A 27359-nucleotide genomic window follows, 5' to 3' on the forward strand; every position below is an offset into this window, starting at 1 on the left:
GTGTTCTTGGAAAGGAGCAGGTCCAGGAATTTGACTTGTATTGGGCTGGTTTTGGTGGTGAACCTGAGGAAGCTGGTGCTGCTGTTGATGTGGTCTAGGAAGTCCTGTAGTTTCTGGGGGGTCCCATTCCAAACTAAAAAGATGTCGTCAATGAAACGGAAGTAGCACCCCATGTCCTTGTAGAACTCCGAGTTGTATACGTGGTCTTCGTCCCATTTTCTTAAAGCTGTGTTAGCTAGGCTTGGGGCCATGGCTGCTCCCATTGCAATTCCTGTGGTTTGTCGGTAGGTTTGACCATTGAAGCGGAAGTAGTTGTTGTTGTTGAGAATAAGTGAGAGGATTTTTCCAAATGTGTCTGTTTCTCCAATAACTGTTGCATTGTCTTTGTTGTAGGCCTCTACCATCGCCCTGATGCAGTAATCATGTGGAAGCACTGTGTAAAGGGCCTCCACATTGATGGTGACTAAAATGGCTTCTTCTGTGAGGTGAATGTCCTTGATTCTGTTGAGAAGGTCCATAGAGTCCTGAATATATGAGGGATTCTTTTCTGCCAGTGGTTTGAGTGTGAAATCCATGTATATTGCTAGGGGTTCTGTAATTGCTCCTCCACTGGCAATCACTGGTCTGTATGGCGGGTCGTCGAGGTTTTTGTGGGGTTTCGTATCGAAGAACTGAGGTAATTTTGGGTGTGTGACGGTTAGGAAATCAAGTAGGTCGTCGCTGAGGAGCCCCTCTGCCCAAAGTTCCTTCAGTGTATTCTTGACCTCAAGGTAGGTTGTTTTGATGTGGTCGGTGTCTCTCTTTTCATAAAATGTAGGGCTGTTCAGCATCGTCGTGATCTTATGGTTGTAGGTACAGGTGTCCATGACTAGGATGCCTCCTCCCTTGTCAGCTTTCATTACTCTCCTGCTACTGTCCTGGCTTAGTTGCTTTAGCGCCCATTTTTTTGAGACATTATAGATCCGCTTTTGGAGGTTTTTTAGGAGTTTCTTTAGGTCCTTTTCGCATTTGTTCTGGAAAGCGCTGATAACTTGGTTTTGTGGTGGGCAAAAGTTGCTTGGTCTTTTCAAGTTGACCTCCCTTAGGGCATGGGTATCTAGTCTGTTCTTGTTTTTTTCCTTTCTGAAAAAAGAAAAGTTTGAGTTGTAGTTTCCTTGTCCATAGCCTGAGGTCTATGATGGTCTGGGCAAAGTTGGCCCGGTTGGTGGGGATGAAGGTGAGACCTTTCTGTAGTACCCTCAGTTCGTTGTTGGTAAGTGGTTTTTGGGAGTGGTTCCAGACCACTGGTGGTTCGATTTTACCAGTCTCTTTTGTGGAAGGTTGTCTGGGGGTTGCCAGAGATTGGATAGGTCCCTGATCCCTCTCCATGATCTGTCCCTCTTCTCTTGGAGGGGGGTTGGGGAGGTTAACCTGGGTGGTTGGTAATGGTCCTTGCTGTGCGAACCCTGTGGGATGGTACAGGGATTCGTCGGTGTGGCTGCTGTGTTGGTGGGTGATGTTGTCTGAGGGTTCTGTTTTCCCTCTGCTTGTGCCCCCATCGCTTGTGTTCCCTTGTTTTTTTTGTCTTTCTTCTCCTGTGGGTGTTTGTTGCTGCTGTGGTCCACTTTGTTGTTGGTATTGGGGGTGGGTCTCGCTTTGTTTGATCCTATTGCTTTGATGCTCTACGTTGTGATTCTGTGGTCATTGTTTAGATGGTATCTTGTTGTTAGTACCTTGTCTGTGTCCCTGGGTGTTCTGTCCTCTGGAAAATCCTGGTGTTGTTTGTTGTCTGTGTCCCTGGGTGCCCTGCCCTCTGGAAAATCCTGGTGTTGTCTGTTGTTGTGGTTCCTGTGCGGTTCCTGTTGCAGGTCATTCATGTCCCTGGCCAGTTTTTTCAATTTTCTGCTTTTGATTTTGGTTTCGAAGTTGGCTAGTTTTTCTTTAATGGCATTGAATACCCTGTCAGTGTCCGCATTTGTTGGACAATTCTCTTCACACTTTGTTATTGCTCGGATGTTTTTTGTTTGCTGGGTGTGGTTGTGCTCCAGGAGGGCATCAATTAGTTGGAAGCTGGTGTTTGTCAATATGGATCGCCACAGGTCTTGTAGTCTTTTGTTTTTGCTTCTTATCAGTGGTTTCTTCTATATTTTGAGACCTTTGGGGATTACATTTGTGGTTTGACTCAGTTAGAAAATGTCCCATTTAGTGCAAATATAGTTCTTAAGGTGCTCCTCTAGATTTGTATAGGAGTCACCATTCGGATTAGGTCTGAATGAGGGGAGGTTGGAATCTTGAGTCCATTCTGGTGTTGTTGAGAAATGGTCAATGCTGAAGTGCATCGAAATGTCGCCTGCACACTGGAGTAGTAATTCAAGAGAATTGTTAGGTGACCTTTGTTAAGTTCAACTTTTCTGGACAAGAAGAAAAACAAAAAACTAACAAAGCAATAAAATAACTCAGAAAACCCCATTCATCCATTTTTAAATCATTAGGACAAGAACACTCACCCAGTTATGTACTAAAGTGAATAAACTACTTGAAGCTTCAACAAGGCATTGTTATTCTTCCTATAGGGAGGGCATCAGAGAGAATGTCTCCTGAATCTGCTAGCTAAAGTGATTTTTATTTGGACTAATCCATTGTACTCTGTTTTTTATTAGCCCTGTTATCCTCTGTGTCACAGGTGGGCCAGCAGATCTGACTTAAGCTGTTTTCCATGGATAGACATGATAGTTGTGATAACAAAAGTCTGAAATATAAAAATAGTGGGTAAGAGTTGAGTTTGTTACAGCAGTGAAATGACAGAACATAGCTAATCTCTTAGTTTTAGTTTAAGCATGTGGGCTTCAGGCCAGTTGTTTTACAGTAAGAAGGCTTGTGGTCTACTCTCTTGTGACAGGCAAGGTAGCTTACATCCTCCTAAGTTGGGAACTGCTGGTTGAAGGCTTAGTGTGTCTATTATTCTAAAAGTGTCTTAGTTCTGGTTTAAGCAGTTGTGCTTCAGGCCAGTTATTTTACATTAAGAAGATTTGTGGTCTATTGTCTTGTGCCCTTCTGAGCTGTGAGTTGCTGACTGAAGGCTTATTGTGCCTGCTTATTTGAACTGTTGTTTTTTTTTGTGAAATTGTTGGACTTTGTTTGCTGTAGCATAGACTAGAGTCAGACCTGCTGAATCTAGTTCTGTTTGTATAACTTAAGCACTAAACCAGGCTATCTTTTGTTGGAAAGGGTTCCCCTGCACTTTAGTGGCAGGAGTGTGCAATTAGAACGCATCTGAATAAAGGTTGCTGGACCAGGGCTCAGTTTTGAGCTTCTTTATTGGTTAATTCGTTTGCTTGGCATACAGGGTATTGTCAGACCCCACTCTGATGGACCTCCTGCATATCCAAGAAACAAAAAGATTACTTGTTCTAAAGACTTAAAACTTGCCTGTGATATAAACAGAACCTTCTGGAGAGACAGGTTTGTAGCTCAGAGACTACCCCCATCTATGGACAGGCTGCCCATCCATGTGAAGCAGAGTTCCTCTCTAACCTAATTCAAGTGCAACTTGGACAATTGGATGGTGTACAGGAAATTCATCCCTGGTTTGGCACCTATGTCTCTAATGAACACAGGCAACCTGTAAACAGTTCATCTCCCAGGCCCCTGCTTGTAAAAGTTTAATCTCCTGAATCCTTGCTTACACTTATCAAGGGCATCAGAACTTGTCAGAGATTTGGGATGCATGGCTCGGCTTAAAAAGGCTCTTGTGATCATGAGCCTAGAAAACACCTATGAATCTATAAATCAGTTTGCTCTCAATTGCTATATAAGCACCACCTTTGCAAATGTTTCCACATCATGCACGGTCGAACAGCAGTGGACACTGTTGGCAGTTATAGACACAAAGACTTCTACCTGCAAATTTTCCCTTAATATTGTGCTGGTGCTCTATGAGTGAGTTGTCGTGATTGTCCCTGACTGACAGGTGATACATTCAGCGAAGCTCCTGAGGTACCAACACAAATCCTACCCACTTGCCTTTATATTTTTTGTCCACTTCTCCTGTCCTCTACCTCGTCCTTCCTGTCTTCTCCTTGTTTTCTTTTTTTTTACACACCTTTATTGAATTATCACTCGTGACACAGGCACATTTACATTTACATTTATATAAAAGTAATCAAACTGTACTGTCAAGTTAAAATGAACAAACATTATGCTTCACATATATTGATATATATCATACAGCCTAAGCAACACTACATAAATTATTCAATTCCTGCCCCCTTTATTTAATAAGAAACCATCACTTATGATGTAAGCAATCTTGCATTTATAAAAATGAAAACAAACCACACTGACATAATCCTAATTGCAAGCATTTTGCATCACAAACCATACCGACACACTCCCAGTTGTAAATATTATACATTCCTTATAATTTACCCAATCATTTTCAGTCAAACATTACATAGCTCATTTAAGTCCTGCCTTCTTTTAAACCTCATTCCTCCCCTGTGTGTATTATTCCCACAATTCCAATTGTTCCTATGTAGTTCGCTCCTACTTTTTTCTAAAGATTTCAATTCCAGTTGTTTTATCTCTGTTGCTATATTCACCACATCAACTTACCTAGCATTATGGACAGACAATTTCCACAGGTTCTCCAGCCAGCCTGATCAATATGGGCATCCTGAGGCAATGTAGCAATTGCCTTATTTACACTTCTAGTCCACACCAGTTCATTATGTGTGAAATGCATCTGTATCAAGAACCTAGAATCCAGGCTCTCATGCTCACCAGTCAGTTCATCTGATACAAAGCAAGTTTTCAGCATGCACACCTCACCTCCTACACCTACTAAACCAACAACACATTAATCTACATATGCGTAGGTCCTTACCAGAAGTTTACCTAAACACCAGAGACCTCCCAAACATAAGCAAGCTTCACATAATACATCTTCTGCAGAACATAGTACATATAATATAATATATCACACACCAGTATCTCACCAGTCAAGGCCCAAAGCCATAACACAAAAACAAACATTTTAGTCATAGGCTACTCAACTATGAGACACACAGATGTCTCTCTTACCAGGTTGCATAAGGAAAAAGTCACGGTCAGCTCCATGTCAGGTGCCAGGATCCACTACATCACACAAGCACTCAAATCTCTCAACAACAGGCACTGTTATGACTCCATCATAGTCCACTTTGCTATGAAAGATTTGAGATGTACCTCACTGGACTATATGAAGAGACACATGACTGAGCTCTCTGATTATGTGTCTCAGACAGGTACATCCCTGGCCTTGAGCTGCATTTTACCTTTGCCTAGGATGATACCTCAATACAAACAAAAATGAGTGGAGTCAACAATTGGCTTAGTTTAGTTTCTGGTGTCATTAAAAGGTGATCCAGTATCTGTCAGTCGGGGATGACATGGTCAACAGACCTCAATGCTTTGTGAAAGATGGTCTTCATTTGTCAACCCTGGAATTTCAGTTACTGGCTAATGTCTTGCCACCCCCATAGTGCCTTTCTTTAGTCAATGTCACAAGAACAAAATTTGAGATGTAAAAATGCCCTCTAAAAACAACCTCAAGGTTATCCTGCTAAGTGCTAGGAGTCTAAATAAGAAACTGCATTCTCTGGAAGCAGTCTTCACCTTGGAAGATTCTGACATTTGTGCAGTCACTGAGACCTGGTTTAAGGGTGTGGAGAGCACACCAGCTATACCAGGTTACATTTCCTTCCTCACATTTAGACCACAAACCAAAGGCATGAGAAATAAAGGAGGTGGTTTATCAATAGTCTTTAAGGATAGATACACCTCTAGATTGGTTAAACAGCATGATTACCTTGAATTACTTCATGTGCAACTGACTGTAGGTAAGACTCCTCTTCAGGTCATTGCCAGCTATAGGACCCCCTCCATGATTCAGGACACCAACTCAGCCTACCTGGATCTACTTGAATCAATTAAGATACAACCAAACACCCTGGTTTTGGGTAACTTTAATTACCTATCCATTGACTGGGTAAAATATACATGTTCTAACTCACTTGCTCAAAGGTTCCTGGACTTCGTTAACTCCAGTGCCTTGGACCATTTGGTTGACACACCCACAAGGACCTCAAACATCCTGGACCTGCTGCTCACTAACATGAACTGCTGAAACACCCCAGTTGGGTGGCCATCCCTGGTGAGATTTGACCACAAATCAATCTCGCTAGAAGTAACTATAACAGAAGACCCCCACCCCACCACCACCTTGGCTACAACTAGACTAAAAAACGTCTCCAAGACCAATTAAATCTCTTATGTGACAGCATAAATTGCATCATAGCACCTCCCCCCACTGATGGAACAGACACTTATGCTGAGTTATACACCAATGCTTTATATGAGCTCTTGTACAATTGTATTGATGATGCCATACCTGATAGAACTAAAGCAAGATCTTCAAGGAAAAACAAACCTGCCTGGTGGACACCTGCCATTAATAGGATAATCAATAGGAGAAAGAAATTGTTGTCTAAGAGTAGGAAGAAATGGTCTCAAGGCTGGAAATACTCCCTCCTCAACTTAAACAAACAAATAAGACTCCTAGTGAATTCCTCCAAAGCTAACTACAAATCCAAATTAGCTTCCTTACCTAAGGATAAAGAAAAGGCGTTCTTTAGTTACATCCATAACCTCAAAGGTAATGACCATATTTGTGTGGAGCTCATAGTCAATAGTATGACATACACAGAACCTATGGATATAACAAACATGCTGGTTGACAGGTTCAGTGAAAACCTCACTACCCTGTCCCCACCACATATACCCCAAAGCATCCCTAACACCTGTCCACCACCTAGTATCTCTGAGGAGCAGGTCTTAAACACCCTCTCCAAGGCCCAAGCCACAGCCTCTATGGGACCAGATAATATCTCGGGTTGTTTTCTACATGGGTTAAAACAGGAATTAGCATCATCACCATTGAGCATGTTTTTCAGTCACAACCTAAGCACCAGCTTCATCCCAGTGGAATGGAAAACAGCTATCATCACCCCTTCGCACAAGAGGGTGTATCCACGGATGCAGGAACTATAGACCCATTAGACTGACCAGCTTTATCTGGAAGCTGTGGAATGAATTATCACAGAGCATGGACCTTATTAAAAAAGATATAGGAAATCTCCAAATGCTCGACTCCACCCAGTTTGGCTTTGCCAAAGGGAGATCATGCCTGTTAAACTTGGTGGCCTTATTCGAGGCAGTCACCAAAGCACTAGATGAGGGCAAATCTGTTCATACAGCCTACCTAGACTTAACCAAGGCCTTTGACACAATCCCCTACTCAGGCATCATTGATAAATTCACACAGCTGGGCATCAACCCATATATTGTCAGGTGGGTTGCAAACTGGCTCACTGATAGAATTCATACAGTTAAAACGGGGGACTTCACCTCCTCCAATAGACCTATAACCAGTGGTGTTCCACAGGGATCAGTTCTAGGACACCTACTGTTTGGAATCTACTTCTCCAAAGTACAGGCTAAAACTAAAGGACTGTGGCTGGCAAAGTTTGCTGATGACTGCAAACTGGGAGCGATCATTGAAACCTCTAGCGATGTCAACAACCTGTAAGAGAGTCTTACGCAGACTGACTGGTGCCAAAGTCATGGTTATAAACTTAATGCAAAAAAACGTATTATCATTCCCCCCAAGCGTGATGCTCCTGCAAACTACCACATCAATAGCAATACTCTAAGCACACAGTCATTGTTGAGAGATCTGGGCACACAGATTGACAGCAACCTTAACTTCAACCACCATGTCTCCACAGTGGTAAGAAGGACATTTGATATTGCTCATCTCATAAGTAATGGCATTAACCTCAGAAAAAAAAGTGGTTATAACCCTCCTGTACTCTTCCCTCATCAAGCCAATAATAGAGTAAATGATCCCTTTGGTATGTTCTTTTCCAAACACCTGCAGCAATTGGACAGACCACAAAGGTTCCTTACAAAGAAAATCCATGGTCTTCAAGATCTGTCTTATACAGACAGACTGAAATCATTGTCACTTTACTCTGTGTCATAAAAACTGCTCAGAGGTGACCTGTACCTTACATATAGAGCAATCTCTGACCCAGCTTTAATGGAAATATTGCACATTTGCAAGTCAAATTGTACACGGGTCACTTGCTCAAAGGACCATAACCTGGTATGTGACAACAACACAACTTGTTGAAGAGACAGATTTGTCTCACAGAGGTTGCCCCGCCTTTGGAACAAGTTTCATATTCATGTTAATCAAAGCCCCTCATTGGACCTATTTTAGCATAATTTGGGTGACTGGATGGGTAACTGGAAAATCATCCCAGAGGTTCCACCTCTGTCCCTCTTGGACAGGGGCAATAGTTGCTGATTTTAGTGTCTGCTTGAACCAGACACCCTCGGGAACATGGGCAAACTTGTCTAGGGTTGTAAGGGCCCTGGGGCCATTAGCCTAGTAATCTCTTATAATCCTATGATCAGTAGGGTCTATATTACATGCTCAACAGTTTAAGATGCCAAATGTCTAAACATCGACATTTAAGCGTCAAAACCGTAAAATCGCGAACGGCCATTCTTTCCTCAGGAAAGAACTCGCTAGGCCGTCGCCAAATAAAATAAACTTCTGAACCCAAACATAGTAGGGAGCTCTGCCCCCACACCCCCCCAACTAAATATACCAACTCTGAGATCGCTCTACATTGGGGAAAGGGCAAATCCCCAATAACAACCAAGCAGATTCTTTCCTGAGGAAAGAATTTGCGTATGTGGCCATTCGTGATTTTAAAGTTTTGAAACTTAGGTGTCGATAATTCTGCATTCGACAACCTAAGCTGTTGAACGTCTAATAGGGACCCAATCAGTATGGGTGGAAGGAAGTATGCGTTTGTATTGTTTATTTGTGCTTCATCAAATCTTCACTTAGACTGCCTCAAACTACTGAAGTGTAGTCTTTTGACCCTAGGAAAAGAGCACTGAAGATCCTGCCCGTCCACCCTTCTGCCCCCCGTGGACCCATGCTAGCACTCTTTCTTATGTCTACAGTCATGGATAGAAGCAGTTACTGCTCTGCTTTCCCTGCAGGCCCCATTTTAGTGCTTGTTTCCTAGCTTGCACAGATGAGTTTCAATTAAAATTAATTGACAAGCTGCGGGTCAATAAACCTGTAAGTTAACAAACTGGTATGTCTCCTATTAAAGTAGGAGACGGGGAACAAGGGTTGTCATGCAGTTTATTGTCGTGAGTAATGGTCAAGCTTTAGTAAATGATGGATAAAATGAAAAGCTAATGTTACAAAAGACAAAACTATTCCATTAAAGTTTATTTTCATTAGTAATGAATTGACAACATAATGTGTGCATCATAAAATGTGTTCATTTTTCTTCATTTTTAAAACTGATGCCTTAAGGCTAGACTGACATGTTGAATCTATCATAAAATGTGAATACAGTGGCAAGGAATAAACACTGCCTGTTAAAAACTGGTAAATGATTTTCTCTTTCATAGGCCAGGACTCGAAAAAACAGAGACGAGCAACAGAAAAACACATCTCAGGTAAACACAAGATTCCTTCTAATTATTGTTACCTGAAATCATATTCATGCATTTTGACAGTCTCTTCCTTTGAGCATTCATGCAGGAACTATAGACCCATTAGACTGACCAGCTTTATGAAAAATTGAACATTTAGACCATGATCTTAAATAATTCTGGATTTTTAAAGAATAGAAACTTTGATGTCTGCAAGGTAAACTTGATCTGTCTCTTCTGCTCATTTTACTCTTCCCAACTTGGTAAGTTGTAGGATATGGGTATTCTTCAGATCAGCTCATCGCACATAATTAGAGAGCTGACATCATTTTAGTATGTCCTGCAGATTACTTGACCTAAACAAGTGAACTTCCAGTTATGCCTGTAAGCCTATGGAAGAGGTGAAGCAAGCCTTCCTAAACCAGTAAACAACCTTGGGCCTACCGACATACAACAATATTGCATTCTATTCATAATATATTAGGATGAATGGCACATACCATTTATTTAATTAAAAGCAGTATTGGCCCTAGGTGTGAGTGTGTGCGTGTGTGTACCTTCTGTGGAAGGTTGGGCGCTGGGCTGGCAGCTCGACACCGTCAAACTCCACTGCTAATCATGAGCGGACAAGGTGATCTGCTGTGGCGACTCTGAAATGGGATAAAGCCGAAAGAAGATAAAGAAGAAGAAGATTGTCCCACTATCCCTCACACCTCACCTGCACATCCAGTAGTTATGAAATATAACTACCTCTGGACTTTTGTTTTTTTGTCACTGTTTACATGCAAATGCCTACATTCAATGAATATAATAATTTTGCTTTTAGCAACATCATATTACATATAGAAAATCTAAAATTCAAGACTTAAATGCAAAGATATTTTCAGAGTTACTTATAGCTTACCATAAACAAGTTTGGGCCTCCCTGTTGATGTTGGCCTTACATTTCAGAAATGCTGTTTTAAGGACTTTGGAGAAGTGTTATACCATCTGCAATAGATGTAAACCACTATTACATTCTTTGATTATCAAGCTGTGAGAAAACAGGTCTACTTCACATTACTGAAATTTAATTAGAATGACTTTCATTTGACCGAGACCAAAATGCCTAATTTTCAAAATACTGAAAACTCATTTGGGTAAAACTCATAATACTGAAACGTTACAGTGCTAAATTTCAAAATACTAACTTGTAAACCATAAACATCCACACTTACAACACCAATGACTAACCCTTTCCAGAATTTAAAAACTACTTACATACCCTGTTAAAAGAAATGGGATGATATAAAACCAAAGTAGATGGGGGGCTATGTCCCCACACCCCCCTAACTATATATGCTAACTCCAGGATCACGCTACAGTGGGAAAAAGGGCATATACCTTTTACTTACCTTACAGTTGTCTGCACGCTGTCACTACCGCCGGAAATGCAACAAACATCCACCATATTACTTGAGATACTTCCCAAAAAATGTAAACAGACATACCCACATTTAAAAAGACTACAACACTACTTTCTACATGACTATTGGTATTCTGACAATCAGCATTATAAGTTACAGCAATTATTTTTATCAAAAGCAAGTCACAGGAGAAGGGAAACCCACATCATGTCTATGACTTACAATTCAGTACAATGAGATTCGGACAGATGAGTTTTCAGTATTTTGAAAATTTGATATTATGGTATCGGTCAAATAAAATGCAGTCAAATGAAATTTCAGTCATGAGAAGTAGACCCGACAAAACACATACACATCACTTCTGCATTGTGCAGCCTGTGTTGAGTAAAGTTAGATGATGTCTCCTTCAGCACAAATCATTTGACATAATATGCCCTACATTAACTAGGGCAGTATTTGTTGTAAATATTATTTGCACTGTTAGTTTTGTACATTCCATCTTAAACTTACCAGCAAGGGGATGGTATAGATCCTACAGATACACTTAAATGCAAGCATGTGACAGCCTCTGTGTTAGAACGCATTCTGTATGGGTTCTCTTCAAGTGATTCATCTATACATAAATGATCTAAAAATGAGATCTAATACCAATTCATCTAATGCTATTCTACACTATATACTGACACCTAAAACTCTGATAATAAAAACGGAATATGCTTATTTTGTGATTATTGGCATTCATTTTCTAACAGATTTATAAATAATATCACAGTTTGCTTTACTATCGTTTGTGGGATGGTGCAAACTGGTGATACACTTTCAGAATTTTATCTATTTATTGCCGTAGTTTGACTGTGGAGTTTATATATGCATGTGTGTGTATATATATTTATGTACTGATATAGAATGCATCCTCCAAATCTTGATATTCACAAAGCCCTCTTTTGCAGGCATAGCACCAGCATGTCTGCCTGCAACGTTTTCTGCAGCATATACTCCTTATCTCTGATTTTATTAACCAAATTGACTATATATTCTCCCACTTATATCCCAACCAGTTTATACTAGTCAATTGGGAATCCATCTGGTCCTCCTGCTTTATCTTTCTATATGCCTAACTGATACCATGACCTTACCCGTGTTAAGCAGGTTCATGCAACATCTCTGCCTTCCTGTCCCAACCCCAGACCTTCTCATTTCTCAAACTTCATCTGCCTCGCATTCTGCCTTGCTTAAAGTTTGTCATAAAATTTACAAAATTCCAGTCTTTGATTTTGTTTTTGGTAACTCTCCTACCTTCTTTAATTTAAATTTCAGCTACACCTTCTGTCTTCTTGCGTACTTATGGTTGAATTTAACTGTTAATGCTCCTACTGCCCCCCGCGAGTGCCTGACTGTATCTGCTCATTGTCCAACTACCGCTGCTCCCGCGGAATGCCTTAGCGCTTTGATTCCATCCATCCTCTACCCGTTACCTCCTCCTCCAGTCGATCTTCCTCCTCTTCACTTTTGTTTGCTCCTGCTGTAACTCTGTCTCAAGTTCTTTTTTGTTTCTTTATTCTGCCTCCATCTGTTCTATCTTCTGTATCCCATCACTTCTGCTGCATCGATTCCATCCCACTCTTTGATCTCTACTTACCGCTCCTCTGAATTACTCCTTTGCACTCATTACTAACCACCCTTTTTAAGCACTTAGTCTCTGCTGCCCCCATGCTTAGATTCTGAGAACGAATATGATACTTCCATTGCAAACAGTGCTTTTAGACCTCAGTAGCCTTATGTTTAATGTATTTTTTAAGCCCAAATTTAGAAACATTTTCTCTAGTGACAAATCTAACCTAATTTCTTAGATGGCCTCTTCTGAACATGCACAGCACAATATTGAATTATATTTAATCTTATATTTGTAAACTGACCTCGGTTCATGCCAAGCTTGCTAAGTTGGTAAATGACCTTGCCACAAATGAAGTGACAGTATTAAAGACTCATTTAGTTTAACAGCTTTTTGTGTGAGATGACCAAAGTTTAAATAGCATCCCAGTTGTTGGAGAAGCTGAATGGGGGAGGGTGGGAAGGAGAAACCATTTAGTGGCCATGACAGCAGCAAATCTACCAAGAGCAAGGGGAAGCCTGAAGGCAATGCAGTGGCAAGAGACCAAGCAGGTGGTCTTGGTTCTACCAAAATTGTGACAGTAGCATGCATGGAAGCACACAAATAGTAGGAACAAAGTGAGAACCAAAAAAAAAAAAAAAAAAGGTCTTCAACGCTTAAAAACACGATGCTTCCTACAGCTCATTAGTTTGGTTTACGGGGCTACTTCTGTTTAATACGGAAGATCTTGCAGTTCCACATTAAATACAAGTAGCTCCATGTTTACCAATTTTTGATTGGCCTGTATGCCGGTATGCCGGTATACGTGCCAATCAAAAAACACAGCTATGTTTAATGAGGTACTGCCTGATGTTCCGCATTAAACACCAGCAGCTCCATATTTAGAGATTTTTAATTGGCCCATATGCCAGTATGTGGAGGGCTGTTTCGCCAGGATTTAAACCGGCAGTGCGGGACACGGGATCGGGCTGCTGATCCCAGGACAATCCCGCTCAAATAGGGACGTCTGGCAACCCTGAACAGGATGGACATAGCACACCATCACAGTGATGAAGCTATTTCTTCCACCTAGTGGTCAGATTAAGCAATTACAAATTCCCTTATACCCTGCATAATAAAATGCAAAAGAGGGCACAAATAATCTCTATAGCTATCTGAATAACTCCTGTGCAGTGGATCTTGTCAAATCTCACCTCCCTACATAATAAATCTTCTCTAGATAAACTCAAGGTACTGCTGCTTAATGCTAGGAGTCTAAACATGAAACTGCACTCCCTGGAAGCACTCTTTTCTTTGGAAGATGCTGACATCTGTGCAGTCACAGAGACATGGTTCAAAGGCATGGAAACACCCCGGCTGTGCAGGGTTACAATGACTTACATACATTCAGACCATAAACTGAGCATGAAAGAACCAAAGGAGGAGGTGTATCCATCTTTATTAAGGATAAGTACACCTCTAGACTGGACAAACAGTATGACTCTCTTAAGCTGCTCCATGTCCAACTGGGTTCCTATCACGTAGTCAAACTTTTACAAGTTCGAACCTCATATGGTGAAGACCATAAGTTCTAATTTGTAAATGTTCGAGCGTTTGAATGGAAATCTCCATAAGTGTGGGTTTCCATTTTGTTTGATGGGGTGCAATCTTGGAGTTGGTATATTTAAGTAGTGGGGGTGTGTGGGGGTCACAGCCCCCCACGTGGGGAGTGCAGGGGGGCTTGCTCCCCTGCTTAAAACAGTTTATTTTATTTTCCATTTTTTTTTTTTATCCATAGTCGAAGTTTTGTAACTTTGAACATAACGGTTCAAACATATATGTGATATAGATCCATCCAATTAACTATAGACAAAGTCCCCTACCACATCATAGCTAGCTATAGGTCCCGCACCATGAAACAGGAAAAGCATACCACATACCTAGACTTACTGGAGTCACTTGCCTCACAGCCCAAGACCTTACTCATGGGTGATTTTAATTATCCTACCATTGACTGGGAAACATACATGACCACAAGCATGTTGGCTCAGAGGTTCTTGAGCTTTGTTATCCAAATGCTCTGGAACAGCTAGTCAGCACACCCAGAAGATGCTCAAATGTCATGGGGTGTTGTCTTCCCTGGTAATCAATCTCATTTGATGTAATTATAAGATCACATTCCCCATTGAGCTCAAAAATATTTAAGAATTTTTCTAAGAAAAATTACCTCTTACTAAGTGATTGTATAAGAAGTTTCAAAGCCCCCTCAAATGTAGATAACACTGACTCCTGTGCAGAGATATACACCAATGCCCTGTATAACCGCTTAATCAGTTGTACAGAATCAGCTGTACCTGACCAGATTAAAACCAGGCCTTGCCAAAAAACAAGCCACCCTGGTGGTCCCCTAGTATAAACCAGCTATACAACAAGAAAAATAAACTAATGTCCAAGAACAAGAGGGAACTAGCTTAAACAAACACATCAGACATCTTGTCAAGTCTTCCAAAGCTAATTACAATGCAAAAATAGTCTTCCTAGCTAAAGATAATCAAAAAGCATTATTTAATTATTTAACTATATCCAGAATCTAAAAGGAAACACCCAGCTTTGCACAGAACTGGTTGTGGATGGCACTGGCCATACTCAGCCGGAGATAATAGCCAACCTGTTAGCTGACAGATTTGGAGAAAACTTCACCTCCCTGTCCTCTCCAGTCATCCTCCAAAGTATACCTGCCCCCATTCCTCAACCTATTATCTCAAAGCAGCAGGTCACCTCGGCACTTGCCAAGGCCAGAAACATGGCAAGCGATCCAAGTAAAACAAAAATAGAGTAATAATTACCTCACCAGCTTTCTAAATATATAAATACTTTTTATCAGGCATGGGATCAATTGTCTGTGTACTTAATAAAGGATTTTCGACTGGAAACAGACTGCCTGCCTTGCCTGGATTACTTTCGAATACTTAGTAATGCTGTACAATTATATATTTTCTATTATTATTTTTTGTTTTGCTTTGACTTAAGATGAGTTTAAGTTTGCTACTTCTACTACTATTGTCTGATCTCATTAATATACAGTGATTAATTAGAAATATATGGACTGAAAATCTTCCACACAGAGAAGTTTCTTACACTGTTTTGTTTTTGGACCCACTACACTTTAGTGGGTTGTTTTGAAACTTCGGGGATACCACAGAGATTACTGCTTTTTATAACTTTGCTGATCTCCTGATATGTTTGGCAATGTCATATACAACTGCAACAAGTCAATCATCATCTCATTCATTCGTCTTCTTTCAGCTGTTCCAGTTAGGGGTCGCCACAGCGGATCTTCTCTTTCCATTTCTTCCTGTCCTCTGCATCATGCTCTTTCACACCAACTGCCTGCATGTCCTCTCTCACCACATTCATAAACCTTATCTTAGGCCTTCCTCTTTTCCTCTTACCTGACAGCTCCATCCTTAGCATCCTTTTCCCAATATACCCAGCATCCCGCCTCAGCACATGTCCAAACCAATGCAATTTTGCCTCTCTTGCTTTGTCTCCAAACTGTCCAACCTGAGCTGACCCTCTAAAATACCGATTCCTAATCCTGTCCATCCTAGTCACACCCTGTGCAAATCTTAACATCTTTAACTCTGCCACATCCAGCTCTGACTCCTGCCTTTTCATCAATGCCACCGTCTCCAACCCATATAACATAGCTGGTCTCACTACCCTCTTGTAGACCTTCGCTTTCACTCTTACTGGTACCTGTCTGTCACAAATCACTCCTGACACTCTTCTCCACCCATTCCACCCTGCCTGTACTCTATTCTTCACCTCTCTTCCATACTCATTACTCTGAACTGTTGATCCCAAGTACTTAAACTCATCCACCATTACCAACTCTACTCCCTGCATCCTCACCATTTCTCTACCCTTCCTCACATTTACACACATATATTCTGTTTTAGCCCTGCTGACCTTCATTCCTCTCCTCTCTAAAGCATATCTCCACCTCTCCAGGGTCTCCTCAACCTGGTCCCTACTCTCACTAAATATCACAATGTCATCTGCAAACATCATAGTCCACGGGGCCTCCTGTCTGATCTCATCTGTCAACCTGTCCATCACTACTGCAAATAAGAAAGGGCTCAGAGCTGATCCTTGATGTAATCCCACCTCCACCTTAAACATATCTGTCACTCCCACCGCAGTCCTCACCAATGTCACACTACCCTCGTACATATCCTGCACTACTCTTACATACTTCTCTGCCACTCCCAACTTCCTCATATAATATCACAACTCCTCTCTAGGCACCCTGTCATATGCTTTCTCTAAATCCACAAAGACACAATGCAACTCCTTCTGACCTTCTCTGTACTTCATCAACACTCAAAGCAAACATTGCATCTGTAGTGCTCTTTCCTGGCATGAAACCATACTGCTGATCACTAATCATCACCTCCTTCTTAACCTAGCTTCCACTACTCTTTCCCATAACTTCAAGCTGTGACTGATCAATGTAATCCCTCTTTAGTTACTACAGCTCTGCACATCACCCTTATTCTTAAAGATAGGTACCAAAATACTTTTTCTCCCCTCCTCAGGCATCCTCTGACTTTCCAAAATTTCATTAAACAATCTGGTTAAAAATTCCACTGCCATTTCACCTAAGCATCTCCATGCTTCTACTGGTATGTCATCTGGGCCAGCAGCCTTTCCATTCTTCATCCTCTTCATAGCTAACCTTACTTCTTCCTTGCTAATCTGTTTCACTTCCTGATTCACTATCCCCACATCATCCAACCTTCTTTCTCTCTCATTCTCTTCATTCATCAGCCCTTCAAAGTACTCTTTCCATCTACTCAACACACTCTCCTCACTTGTGAGTACGTTTCCCTCACTATCCTTTATCACCCTTACCTGCTGCACATCTTTCCCAGCTCTGTCCCTCTGTCTATCCAATTGGTACAGGTCCTTTTCTCCCTCTTTAGTGTCCAGTCTCTCATACAACCCTCCATATGCCTTATCCTTAGCCTTCGCCACCTCTCTTTGCCATGCGTGTCATCTCCTTATACTCATGTCTACTTTATTCGTCTCTTTGGCAATCCCACTTCTTCGCCAGACTCTTCTTCTGTATACTCTCCTGTACTTTCTCATTCCACCACCAGGTCTCCTTATCCTCCTTCCTCTGTCCAGATGTCACACCAAGCACCTTTCTAGCAATCTCTCTCACTAGCTCTGCTGTAGTTTCCCAACTATTCAGTAACTCTTCACTGCCTCCCAGTGCCTGTCTTAACTCTTCTCCACCTCACAATCACCCTTTTTTAACTTCCACCATTTAATCCTTGGCACTGCTTTCACACTTCTCCTCCTCTTCTTGATGACCAACGTCATCCTACAGACCACCAATCTATGCTGCTTAACTACACTTTCCCCTGTCACCACTTTACAGTCTCCAATCTCTTTCAGACTGACCCTCCTACATAGGATATAATCCACCTGAATGCATCTTCCTCCACTCTTGTACGTCACCCTATGATCCTCCCTCTTCTTAAAATACGTATTCATCAAGTCAATGTGGGGATGATTTAGTCTCTTTGTTATCCATACTGTGACTTGCATGTATGCAGGTGACATGTCACCTGCCTAACTCATGCTCTGTATAAAGCAGTGAATGTCCCCGTGTTAAATATATCATGTACAACATGGGCACATGCCATTGTAGCCCCATGCACATCTCTTTGCAGTGCATGCCACTTTTGTCATACTTGTCACATATGTGCCCCTGTACTCCTCTACATACCTAAATGTGCATGCATCTCCATACCTGTGTTTTGAATGTTTCTACAATGGTCCTTCACAGTTTTTGTTGGCTATCACTTTACCTAAGGTTATAATTTGTACTCTTCTAGCTGCTGCACTGCTTTTCAAATGTTGTATCTTTACACTTACACAACAGACTGCATGTGTGGAGATTGCTGTGTTCTTCCTATGTTTATCAGCTGTTCTGCATACCCTGCCCATAGTCCCTGCTAATGTACATTGCATGTGAGTATTGCGCTGTGTGTCTAGTGCTGTCCTGATGTATACTTCATACTATGCTGTACTCTGCTTTTCAGCACTGTGGTTATGATTCTTAGTCATCATTTGCTTTGAATGGCTGGGTAGTCTATTGATGTGTGCACCCTGGTCTATGTGAATGATGACATTGCTATAGCATTACAAGAACTGCGAAACAGATAATTTACCCCAATACTGCCCCCTTCACTACTAATGGACAGAGGGAGCTCCTAGATGCTTTATCCCATGCATGGATCCCCTCAAATTATCTACAATATGATCCCATTTATTTTCATTAGGGGTAATATATAATTATTGACTACGGGATGGGTAAGGCCCTCTCTAACCAAATGGGATAGGTTAATTTGAGCACAAGTAAAGTACAGTTGTGTATACTTACCTTAATGTTCGAGTGCATTCACTGCGGGTGATCCCTGTTGTGGTAGCTCTCGAATGGCCCGAATACCAGAGTCAATGTTTTTTTGCATCAGCTACCAACATCATTACATCAGCTTTTCTTGCCCTAACCCATCAGAAGCACAAGGAAATAAGGAAAAGTGGTCCTGGTGGCTAAAGCCACCATGGGAAGCATGTCCCCCTAGGAGAAGATGCTATATGGGGGATGGAGGGAGGGAAACCAGGACTGCAACAGTGAATACACTCGAACATCTACATTTATGGTAAGTGTAAACAACTGTACTATGTTCTTTGTGTTTCACTGTTGCAGTCATCGCCTGTGGGAGGATTCCCACAGCTGAGGAGAGGGGTGGAAGGATAGGTTAGAGTCCTAGGCATGGGTCAGCAGGCCCTGCAGAACTGCAGAGGTAAACCCTGCCCTGGACTTAGAAAAAAGAGGTAGGTGGTAATACTTTGTAAAGGTATAGACAGAGGTCCAGTTGGCAGCTTCCAAGATGCCCCTGGTGGGGACTCCTCTGAGGAAGGCTGTGGAAGTAGAGGCTGCCCTAGTGGAATGGGTACGGATAGACTTGGGGGGGGGGTTCCCATGCAGTCTGTAGCAGAAATGGATACAGTGTGATATCCATTTGGAAATGGTTTGTTTGGAAATGGGCTTCCCCTCTGCCCCAGGGGCAAAGCTGACAAGTAGTTGGTCTGTTTTTCTGAATGGTTTAGTATGGTCCAGATAGTATCTGAGTTGTCTGTGCATGTCTAGTGAGTGTAGAATTCTTTCCCCCTTGTTTTGAGGGTTGGGAAAGAAGGTAGATAGGTGTATGGCCTGGTTGAGGGTCACATCCAATACCACATTTGGCATAAAGGAGGGGTTAGTCCTCAGGTAGACCCTGTCTGCATGTAAAATGATGAAGGGCTCAACAGCCATGAGAGCCTGCAGTTTTGATACCCTTCTGGCTGAGGTGATAGTTGTAGTAAGGCAGTCTTCCAGGCGAGATATTTCAATTCTGTAGAAGCAGCAGGTTCAAAAGGAAGTAAAGTTAGTTTTTCTAGAACATAATTCAGGTCCCTGGGTGGCATGGGAGGCCTTCTGGGAGGTCTGATATTAGAAGCCCCTCTGAGGAATTGCTTAATCAAAGGATGAGATAAGAGGGGTGGGTCTGAATCGTACTGAAGAGAAAGCAAGGCCACTATTGAACAACTTGGCTAGGTAATCCAAGACAAAAGAGATGGAAGGATGGGAGGCACTGGCCCCTTTGGACTGGTTCCAGGAGCAGAATCTTTTCCATTTCCCTGGGTATGATTTTCTGCTGCTAGGCCTTCTGGCCTCTGTGATGATGTCTAGGACCTGTTTGCTTAACAGGGGCTCCTTGTTAGCTTTTAAGGTATAAGCCATGCTGAAAGATTGAGAGTCTGTAGGTTTGGGTGCAGTATCATCCCCCTCACCTGGGTCAAAAGGTCTGAGATCAGGGGAAGCTGCTTGGGGGACTGTAAGGTCAGGCTGCACAGTAAGGGGTACCAATGTTGTCTGGGCCAATCTGGAGCAATGAGGATGGCCTTTGGTCTCTCCTCCTTTATTTTGGTCAGTACCTTGGGAATATGGGGCAGAGGAGGGAATGCACATACAAAGAGGGAGTTCCAGGGGAAGGTCAAGGCATCCATCTTCCACGGTAGGAGGTGATATTCTTTGATACAGAACTGTTGCAGCTGGTGGTTGAGGTGCGAGGCAAAGAGATCCACTTCTGAGTCTCCCACTCCTGAGTGATTTGCAGAAACAGAAAAATTTCCTTGTGGAGCTGCCATTCATGGAGGTCCAGTAAGTTTCTGCTTAGGTGGTCTGCCAGGGTGTTGCTGACCCCTGGTAGGTATCGGGAATTAGGTGTAAACCCATGGAGGTAGCTGTAAGCCAGAGGCTCATGGCTAACCTGCACAGGGGGTAAGATTAGGTCCCCCCTGTTTGTTCATATACCACATTACTATGGTGTTGTCTGTTTTTATAAGGAAAACCCCTGGCCTGAGATGGGATTTGAAAGATGTCAGAGCCTTTTGTACTGCCATCATTTCTTTCTGACTTATGTACAAATGAAGTTGCTAGGCTTCCCAAAGACCTTGTGTGCATTTGCCTGCTAGGTGAGTGCCCCAAGCAATGTCTGAGATGTCGGTGGTGATGGTCTGGCAAGAAGGGTGGAGGATAAAGGGAAGACCATCAGGGCTCTGTCCACCAGAGAAACTCGACCTTTATACATGGGATCAGAGGGAGAGGGGTCTCTAAGGACTGAGTGCTGGCACCAAAGGTTCTTTAAATACCACTGAACTTCTCTTGTGAAACCTGGCCAGAGGAATGAGAAGGATGCAAGATGCCATTTATCCCAGGACTTGCAGGAACTTCCTCGCAGTGAAGTGACTTCTGGAAGCCAGCTAGGTAAAGTAGAGAGGCAGGAAGCTCTGCTTTTCTGGGGATAGAAAGGCCATTTGCGATGCTGTGTCTAGCACAGCTCCCAAGAAAATGATCTTCCTGGTGGGGTTTTGCTTTGATTTATTCTTGTTGATGACGAATCCTAGGGAAGTCGGGAGTGATTTGACAAAGAGAAGGTCCTGGAGCAGCTTTTCTTTGCACTCTATCTGAATGAGGCAGTCGCACAGGTAAGTGTAAATTTGTACTCTTATCTGTCTGCAGAATGCTATGGCCAAGGACAAGCATTTGGTGAATACTCTGGGTGCAGTAGATAAGCCAAAGTGCAGCGCAGAGAAGTGAAAGTGTTGTGATCCTGCTCTAAAGTGCAGGAATTTCCTGCAGGACTCCCTGATGGGGATGTGAAGCTAGGCATCTTTTAGGTCCAGGGTCACTAGGCAGGCATTTTTGGTCAGCATAGGCAGCAGCTGCTGCAAAGTTAGCATTTTGAATCTGGAGACCACCAGGGAGGTGTTCAGAATAGATAGGTCCAGGATGGGGAGCCAAGTGCCCTCTTTTCTGGGAACAAGGAATAGTCTGGAATAAAAGCCTTTGCCTGTTTGATCTGAGAGGACAGATTCTACTACCCCCTGGGATATAAGAGTTTGGACCTGTTTCAATGCCTGTACCTACTGATTTGGAGGTAAGTCTGGGTACCCTCTTGGAATTGAGAGTTTGCTGAAAGAGAATTTGTATCCCTGAAAAATGATCTTTAAGACCCATTGGTCCTTTGTTACAGAAAGCAAATTGTCATTGAAGAGGGAGAGCCTTCCTCCTAGCTTTTGATGAGTGAAGCTAGGGCAGAGGAGAGGGAGTCATTGTGAGTGTTTGCCATAGAAGGTTGGCTTAGAACTCCCTGCCTTAGAGATGGAAGTGGTCCATTGTTTGCTTCTCTGCTGGCCCTGGGATAGGGGCTTGGAAGGTCTGTCCCTGTGGGGCTTACCTTGGCCCTGTCTGCTAGGTGCAGGGAAGGCCCAGTGCTTAGAGGGAAAATTCCTGCTGAATCTGGGAGGTTGAATCTGAAAGAAATATTTTACTGTTTGCATAGATTTTGCTTTGTCTTCCATCTTTTTAAGCACCTCTTCTGCTTTTTCCCCAAACAAGCGGTCCTTATCTAGGGGTGCATCAATAAGTTTAGACTTGACATGATCAGGGAGAGGATTGTTCCTTCAGCCATGCATGTCTCCTAATAACAGATCCTGTCACTGCTGCCCTGCTAGAGGCTTCTAGTGCATCACATCCACATTGTAATGAATGTCTGGCCACTTGACAAGCAGAGTGCAGTAAATCTGCTAACTCTTTTCACTTGGCACAGTCAGGAAAGGTAGCAATCTTCTGTTTTAATAGTTCCAAACTGTGTTGTTAATATTTTAACATAGGCAACTAACAACTGAGTGCTCTGATAGCTAAGGTTGCAAAGGTATATACTTTTTTACCCCATCTGTCTGGAGCTCTGGAGTCCTTTTCAGAAGGAAGAGGATTATTGGCAGAACTAGTTTTAGCTCCTTTAGGTCCCTGTGTAATGAACTCTGGGTCTGCAGCAGGATTTCTGTACAGGTATTTGACAGAATCCAGTCAGATTTAGTGGGAGCAGGAGGGAGGGTGTTAGGGGCTAAGCTGGATTCATGGAAAACATCATCTACCACTTCTAAAATAGGGGGGATGGCCAGGGGTCTGTGGTGGGGCAGGTCCAGAAACTCTCTAAGAAGAGGAAGAGCCTTCCTCCTAGAGATCCTGAGATTCCCATTGGAAATGTTCCCTGAGGGAGTGAAGGGTTTCCCCAAAGGAAAGGTCCTCTAGAAGGGAGGCAGAAGGGATGGATTCCAGTGCATCTGAATCCTCATAAGCAGTTAAGGGATGCTGTTCTTCTTCAAAAACTGAATAGTCAGATTCCTCAGAATCCTGTTCAGTCATAATGTCTGGAGAAGGTGCTTTTTCCATTCAGAAGTTGTGGCCTGACTACCCTGGATAAGGGAGATAAGATCCTCTGCCATTTTAAGCATTTTTGCTTGGGGTGGTGGTGGAGCAGTAGCAAGATGGTGGCTACAAGCAGATTTCCTAGGAGTGGCTTGGCTTCTAGGCCTGAGAGAATCCATTGTTCTGAGAGAAAATGTAGTGGATGCAAAGATGTCTGTTTTTGTCTAGATTCAGTAGTGCGAAAAACATCCTCGGAAGCTGGTGCCTGCGTCGCAGCTCTGGACCCAACTGAGGCAGAGACAGCCAAAGGCTCAAAAGATGAAGAAGATTTCTGTGGCATACCAGCCTCCAAAAGAGTCTCAGTAAAGGCCTGTGTATATATCAAATCAGGCATCAGGGGCTGCGAAAGCATCTCACTGAATTCCGGAGAACTGTCAATCTGCTTAGCAGTAGCATCATTGGAAGGCTTAGCCTTGTGTGGTCTGTCTCTATCTTTATCTCTACTTTTTTTGGAATGCCCACAGATTGTTGGCTGATGGACAATATATGGGAATGCGAAGACAGAACATAAAAATAACTGTCTACAAAAGAGCTCTATGGCGAATGGTTCTTGTATTAAAGAGGGCACAGAACTGGCAACAGGGGACATCATAGTCTGGGCCTAAACAAGTGATGCAGTAAGGATGGAAGTCTCGGTGTGGGATCTGCTTTCCACAGGTGAGACAATTGTTAACTTTTTCAAACATCAATTAGTAAAAGAAAAAAGGATCCCCAATGTGGTACTCAGCTTTAGACGTTTTCAGCTGAAATTCAACTTCTGGTAGCGACCAACCGGCACTTGTGTGAACTTCTTCTGCTATGGGCTCCACGGCAAGAAAGACTGATGTAATGATGTCAGCTGCCTTGCTTTGTAGCACTGACGACCTGATGTCACACTACAGGTGACGGCAGCCAATGCGAAAAAACATTGACACTGGTATTCGGGCTGGCCGATGGCTACCACAGCAGGGATAACCCACAGGTGATGACTGCAATAGTGAAACACGAAGAACATGTATAGTTCGCAGTTTTGGTTACTTACTGAGATGCATAGCATTTTCTTAACTTTATTTCTTTATTTCATTTCTATATGCTGCCAAAGCTGTGTGCTTTGTGTAATGCATTTTCCTTCCTTTACTTTCTTACTACAGTGCTGTCAGCTATCTATAGTCCAGATGTTCAGCATTGGTAGAGGGATTACTTCCTTTAAAAACATTGTTATGAAATTACAAACATCAGCCTAGACAATGAGTCCTTTGTTGCTATTACTTAACAACACTGGTTGTAGCATATTTTTAACATCTTTATTATATTATCACATTTTAAAGTTGCAACATGCATATATTAGTTGAAAAAAAATCACTAATATCAGTTTCCATCATGGAGTATAAATAGATGCTTTCACTATAGCATACATTTTAGTGATTGGTGATGAAATGGTTATTTGCTGTTTAATTAATGAGTGCTATATCGAACATTTTAATTCAGACCTCTAGTGTTTACAGTGTCCTGTTTTACTGTTCTGTGCGTTGAGGGTTACATTATACAGAATTGTCCTGGGATGAGACTGAAATTGGTCCAATGAGATAAGTGCTCTACCCTAGTTAATAAATTGTATAAATAAATAAATATAAATAAACTGGTGTGTTATAGTTTTGTTTTCCCTGTCTTTAAGTTTTACACTGCCTTTTAACTGTTAACTTCATGTTTTAAATGTCCTCCTTGTTATAACAAAATTAACAGCTGGCTATTTACATGCTTTGCCTCCTTGTCAGCGCTATTCTTTCTTACAACCATATGTAACGGTAAGTGTACGTTAACATCCAGCAATTTTCTTCTTGCCTTTTATGTAGTAATAACTATACTTCAGTTTTTCATAACCTGAGTTTCATGAATTGACTTAGTTACTGTGGTAGTTAAATATGAAATACATTATTTTTTCTATATCTGTTTTTTTCAATGTCTGTTTTTTCTTGTTCTGTCGTATGTTACAACTGTTGTAAGAAGCTACAGAATTTCACAGATAATGGAAGCAAGGGCCGTAGAAAAGACCATAAACTGTAAGAATACGGCACCGACAGCCCAATGAATTACAGTACACTGGTTTATTCACACACAGCACCCCATAAAGTAAAACAACTTTATGCAGTGCTGTGTCTGAATAAACCAGTGTGCTATAATTCAATAAGCTACAGAATTTACAAGTCATATTCTGATTTTTTGAATGACATGAGAAGCCAACAAACACACTTCTTCTGAAACATTTATATAAGACTCCATCCTTCAAAAATGAGACAATCCAGCCAGAGAATTTGGTGCCTCTGACCCTATGAACTAAGTAATTGAATGGCTGGGGTTTGACAGTATTGCTGATGACGTGTTAGCATAGACTCAGACTAAAGAAAAGTATAATGCAGGGCTACTGCAGCTACTAAATAGGTTCATAGGTTCATACTAGGCTATCTGCCCTAGGGCATTTATAAGCCTAGCCCAAAGTTTTGTGGCTTTCACCACCCCTTAAGTTTGAAAGGTACTGTGCCCATTAGTTTACCATGCCTCTGTCCAGCAGTGACACTGAGGTGATCCCCGGGGTAAACCTGCAATCTCCCATCCATTGGTCAAGATTTCTCTTGAACAGGGCCAGCGAGGTGCTCTGCCTCACATGTACCGGGATTTTGTTCCACAGCATAGGGAGTCTTTGGGTGATGAATCTGTCCCTCCAGCACGTCCTATTTATAACTGTGTTAAGGTTTAAGTCTCTTCCTCTTGTATTTCTTGTGGATTTAGATTTTTTGAGGTGGAGCATGTCCATCAATTCCAGGTTTGACATGGCCTTGTATGTTAGGCACAGGTCTCCTCTGAGCAGACGGTATGCGACTGAATAGAGCTGGAGTTCCTTCAGTCGGATAGCATAAGACATATTTTTGAGACCCTTTATCCTTTTGGTGAGGAACTTTTGGGGCCTTTCCAATTGCTGCAGGTGTCGGGTAAGATACATTCCAAATGGGGCATTGTACTCAATCATTGGTCTGATGAGTGATGAGTGATGAGTACAGGGGAACAATGACCTTGATCTAGATGTGAATCCCTTCATGATCAGGTGGGCAATGTAGAAGGTTTTCCTAACTACCTTGGCAACGTGGGTGTCAAATGAAAGGTTACTGTCAACCTGGGTCCCCAGATCCCTGATAACCTCTTCTGTGCTTAGTGGATTGCCACCTATATGGTAGCTAGGGGTAACCTTGTTTTCCTGAAGGGTATGACTCTGCATTTTTTGGCGTTTAACTTTAGGCCATGGCTCTGGCACCAGTTATCCGTTTCTATGAGACCCTTCTGGAGGATATCTGTGTTTGATGTGTTTTCAACTATGGCGCCCAGTTTGCAGTCATCTGCAAACTTAGTCAGCCATAATCCTCCTGTGTTTGCCTGTACTTCTGAAAAGTAGATGCCGAACAAGAGGGGGCCTAAGACTGAGCCCTGTGGGACACCACTTGTGACCGGCTTGGAGTCTGACATGGCGCCAGCCACTCTGACCCTGTGGGTTCTGTCACTTAGCCAGTTTGCAACCCATCTTGTGACGTATGGGTTTACATTTAAGTTGGTGAGTTTTTCTATGATACCCGAGTGGGGTATTGTGTCGAAAGCTTTTGCAAGGTCAAGGTAGGCTGTGTGGACTGCCTTGCCCTCATCAATGGCCTTTGTGACTGTTTCAAAAAAATCAACCAAGTTTAAAAGGCATGATCTGCCCTTGACAAAGCCAAACTGGGTTGGATCCAATGTCTGTAAGTCCCCTGTGTCTTTATTTTTGAGTTCCATTATGATCCTCTCCATAGCTTTGCAGACTAGGCTTGTCAAGCTGATGGGGCGGTAATTACCAGGGTCAGTGGAGGCACCGCCTTTGTGAAGTGGGACCACAGTTGCCGTACACCACTCCTTGTGTACG

The 27359-nt window shown here is 42.4% G+C and overlaps 1 protein-coding gene across 6 annotated transcripts in view; it reads left to right on the plus strand.

Annotated features, from left to right (window-relative positions):
• The window catches only part of SIRPB1 (signal regulatory protein beta 1), a 1192076-nt gene that overhangs the window by 1148925 nt on the left and 15792 nt on the right, over nt 1–27359 (plus strand). For all 6 annotated transcript variants that reach the window (XM_044090420.1, XM_044090421.1, XM_044090417.1 and 3 more), the window contains one exon: nt 9523–9570. In XM_044090420.1, coding sequence (XP_043946355.1) covers nt 9523–9570 — 48 coding nt within the window. The remainder of the gene's footprint in view (nt 1–9522; nt 9571–27359) is intronic.

The sequence above is a fragment of the Protopterus annectens genome, chromosome 12.part0 (assembly GCF_019279795.1).
Source record: "Protopterus annectens isolate FY-2018-M chromosome 12.part0, PAN1.0, whole genome shotgun sequence".
Classification (NCBI taxonomy): Eukaryota; Metazoa; Chordata; order Ceratodontiformes; family Protopteridae; genus Protopterus; species Protopterus annectens.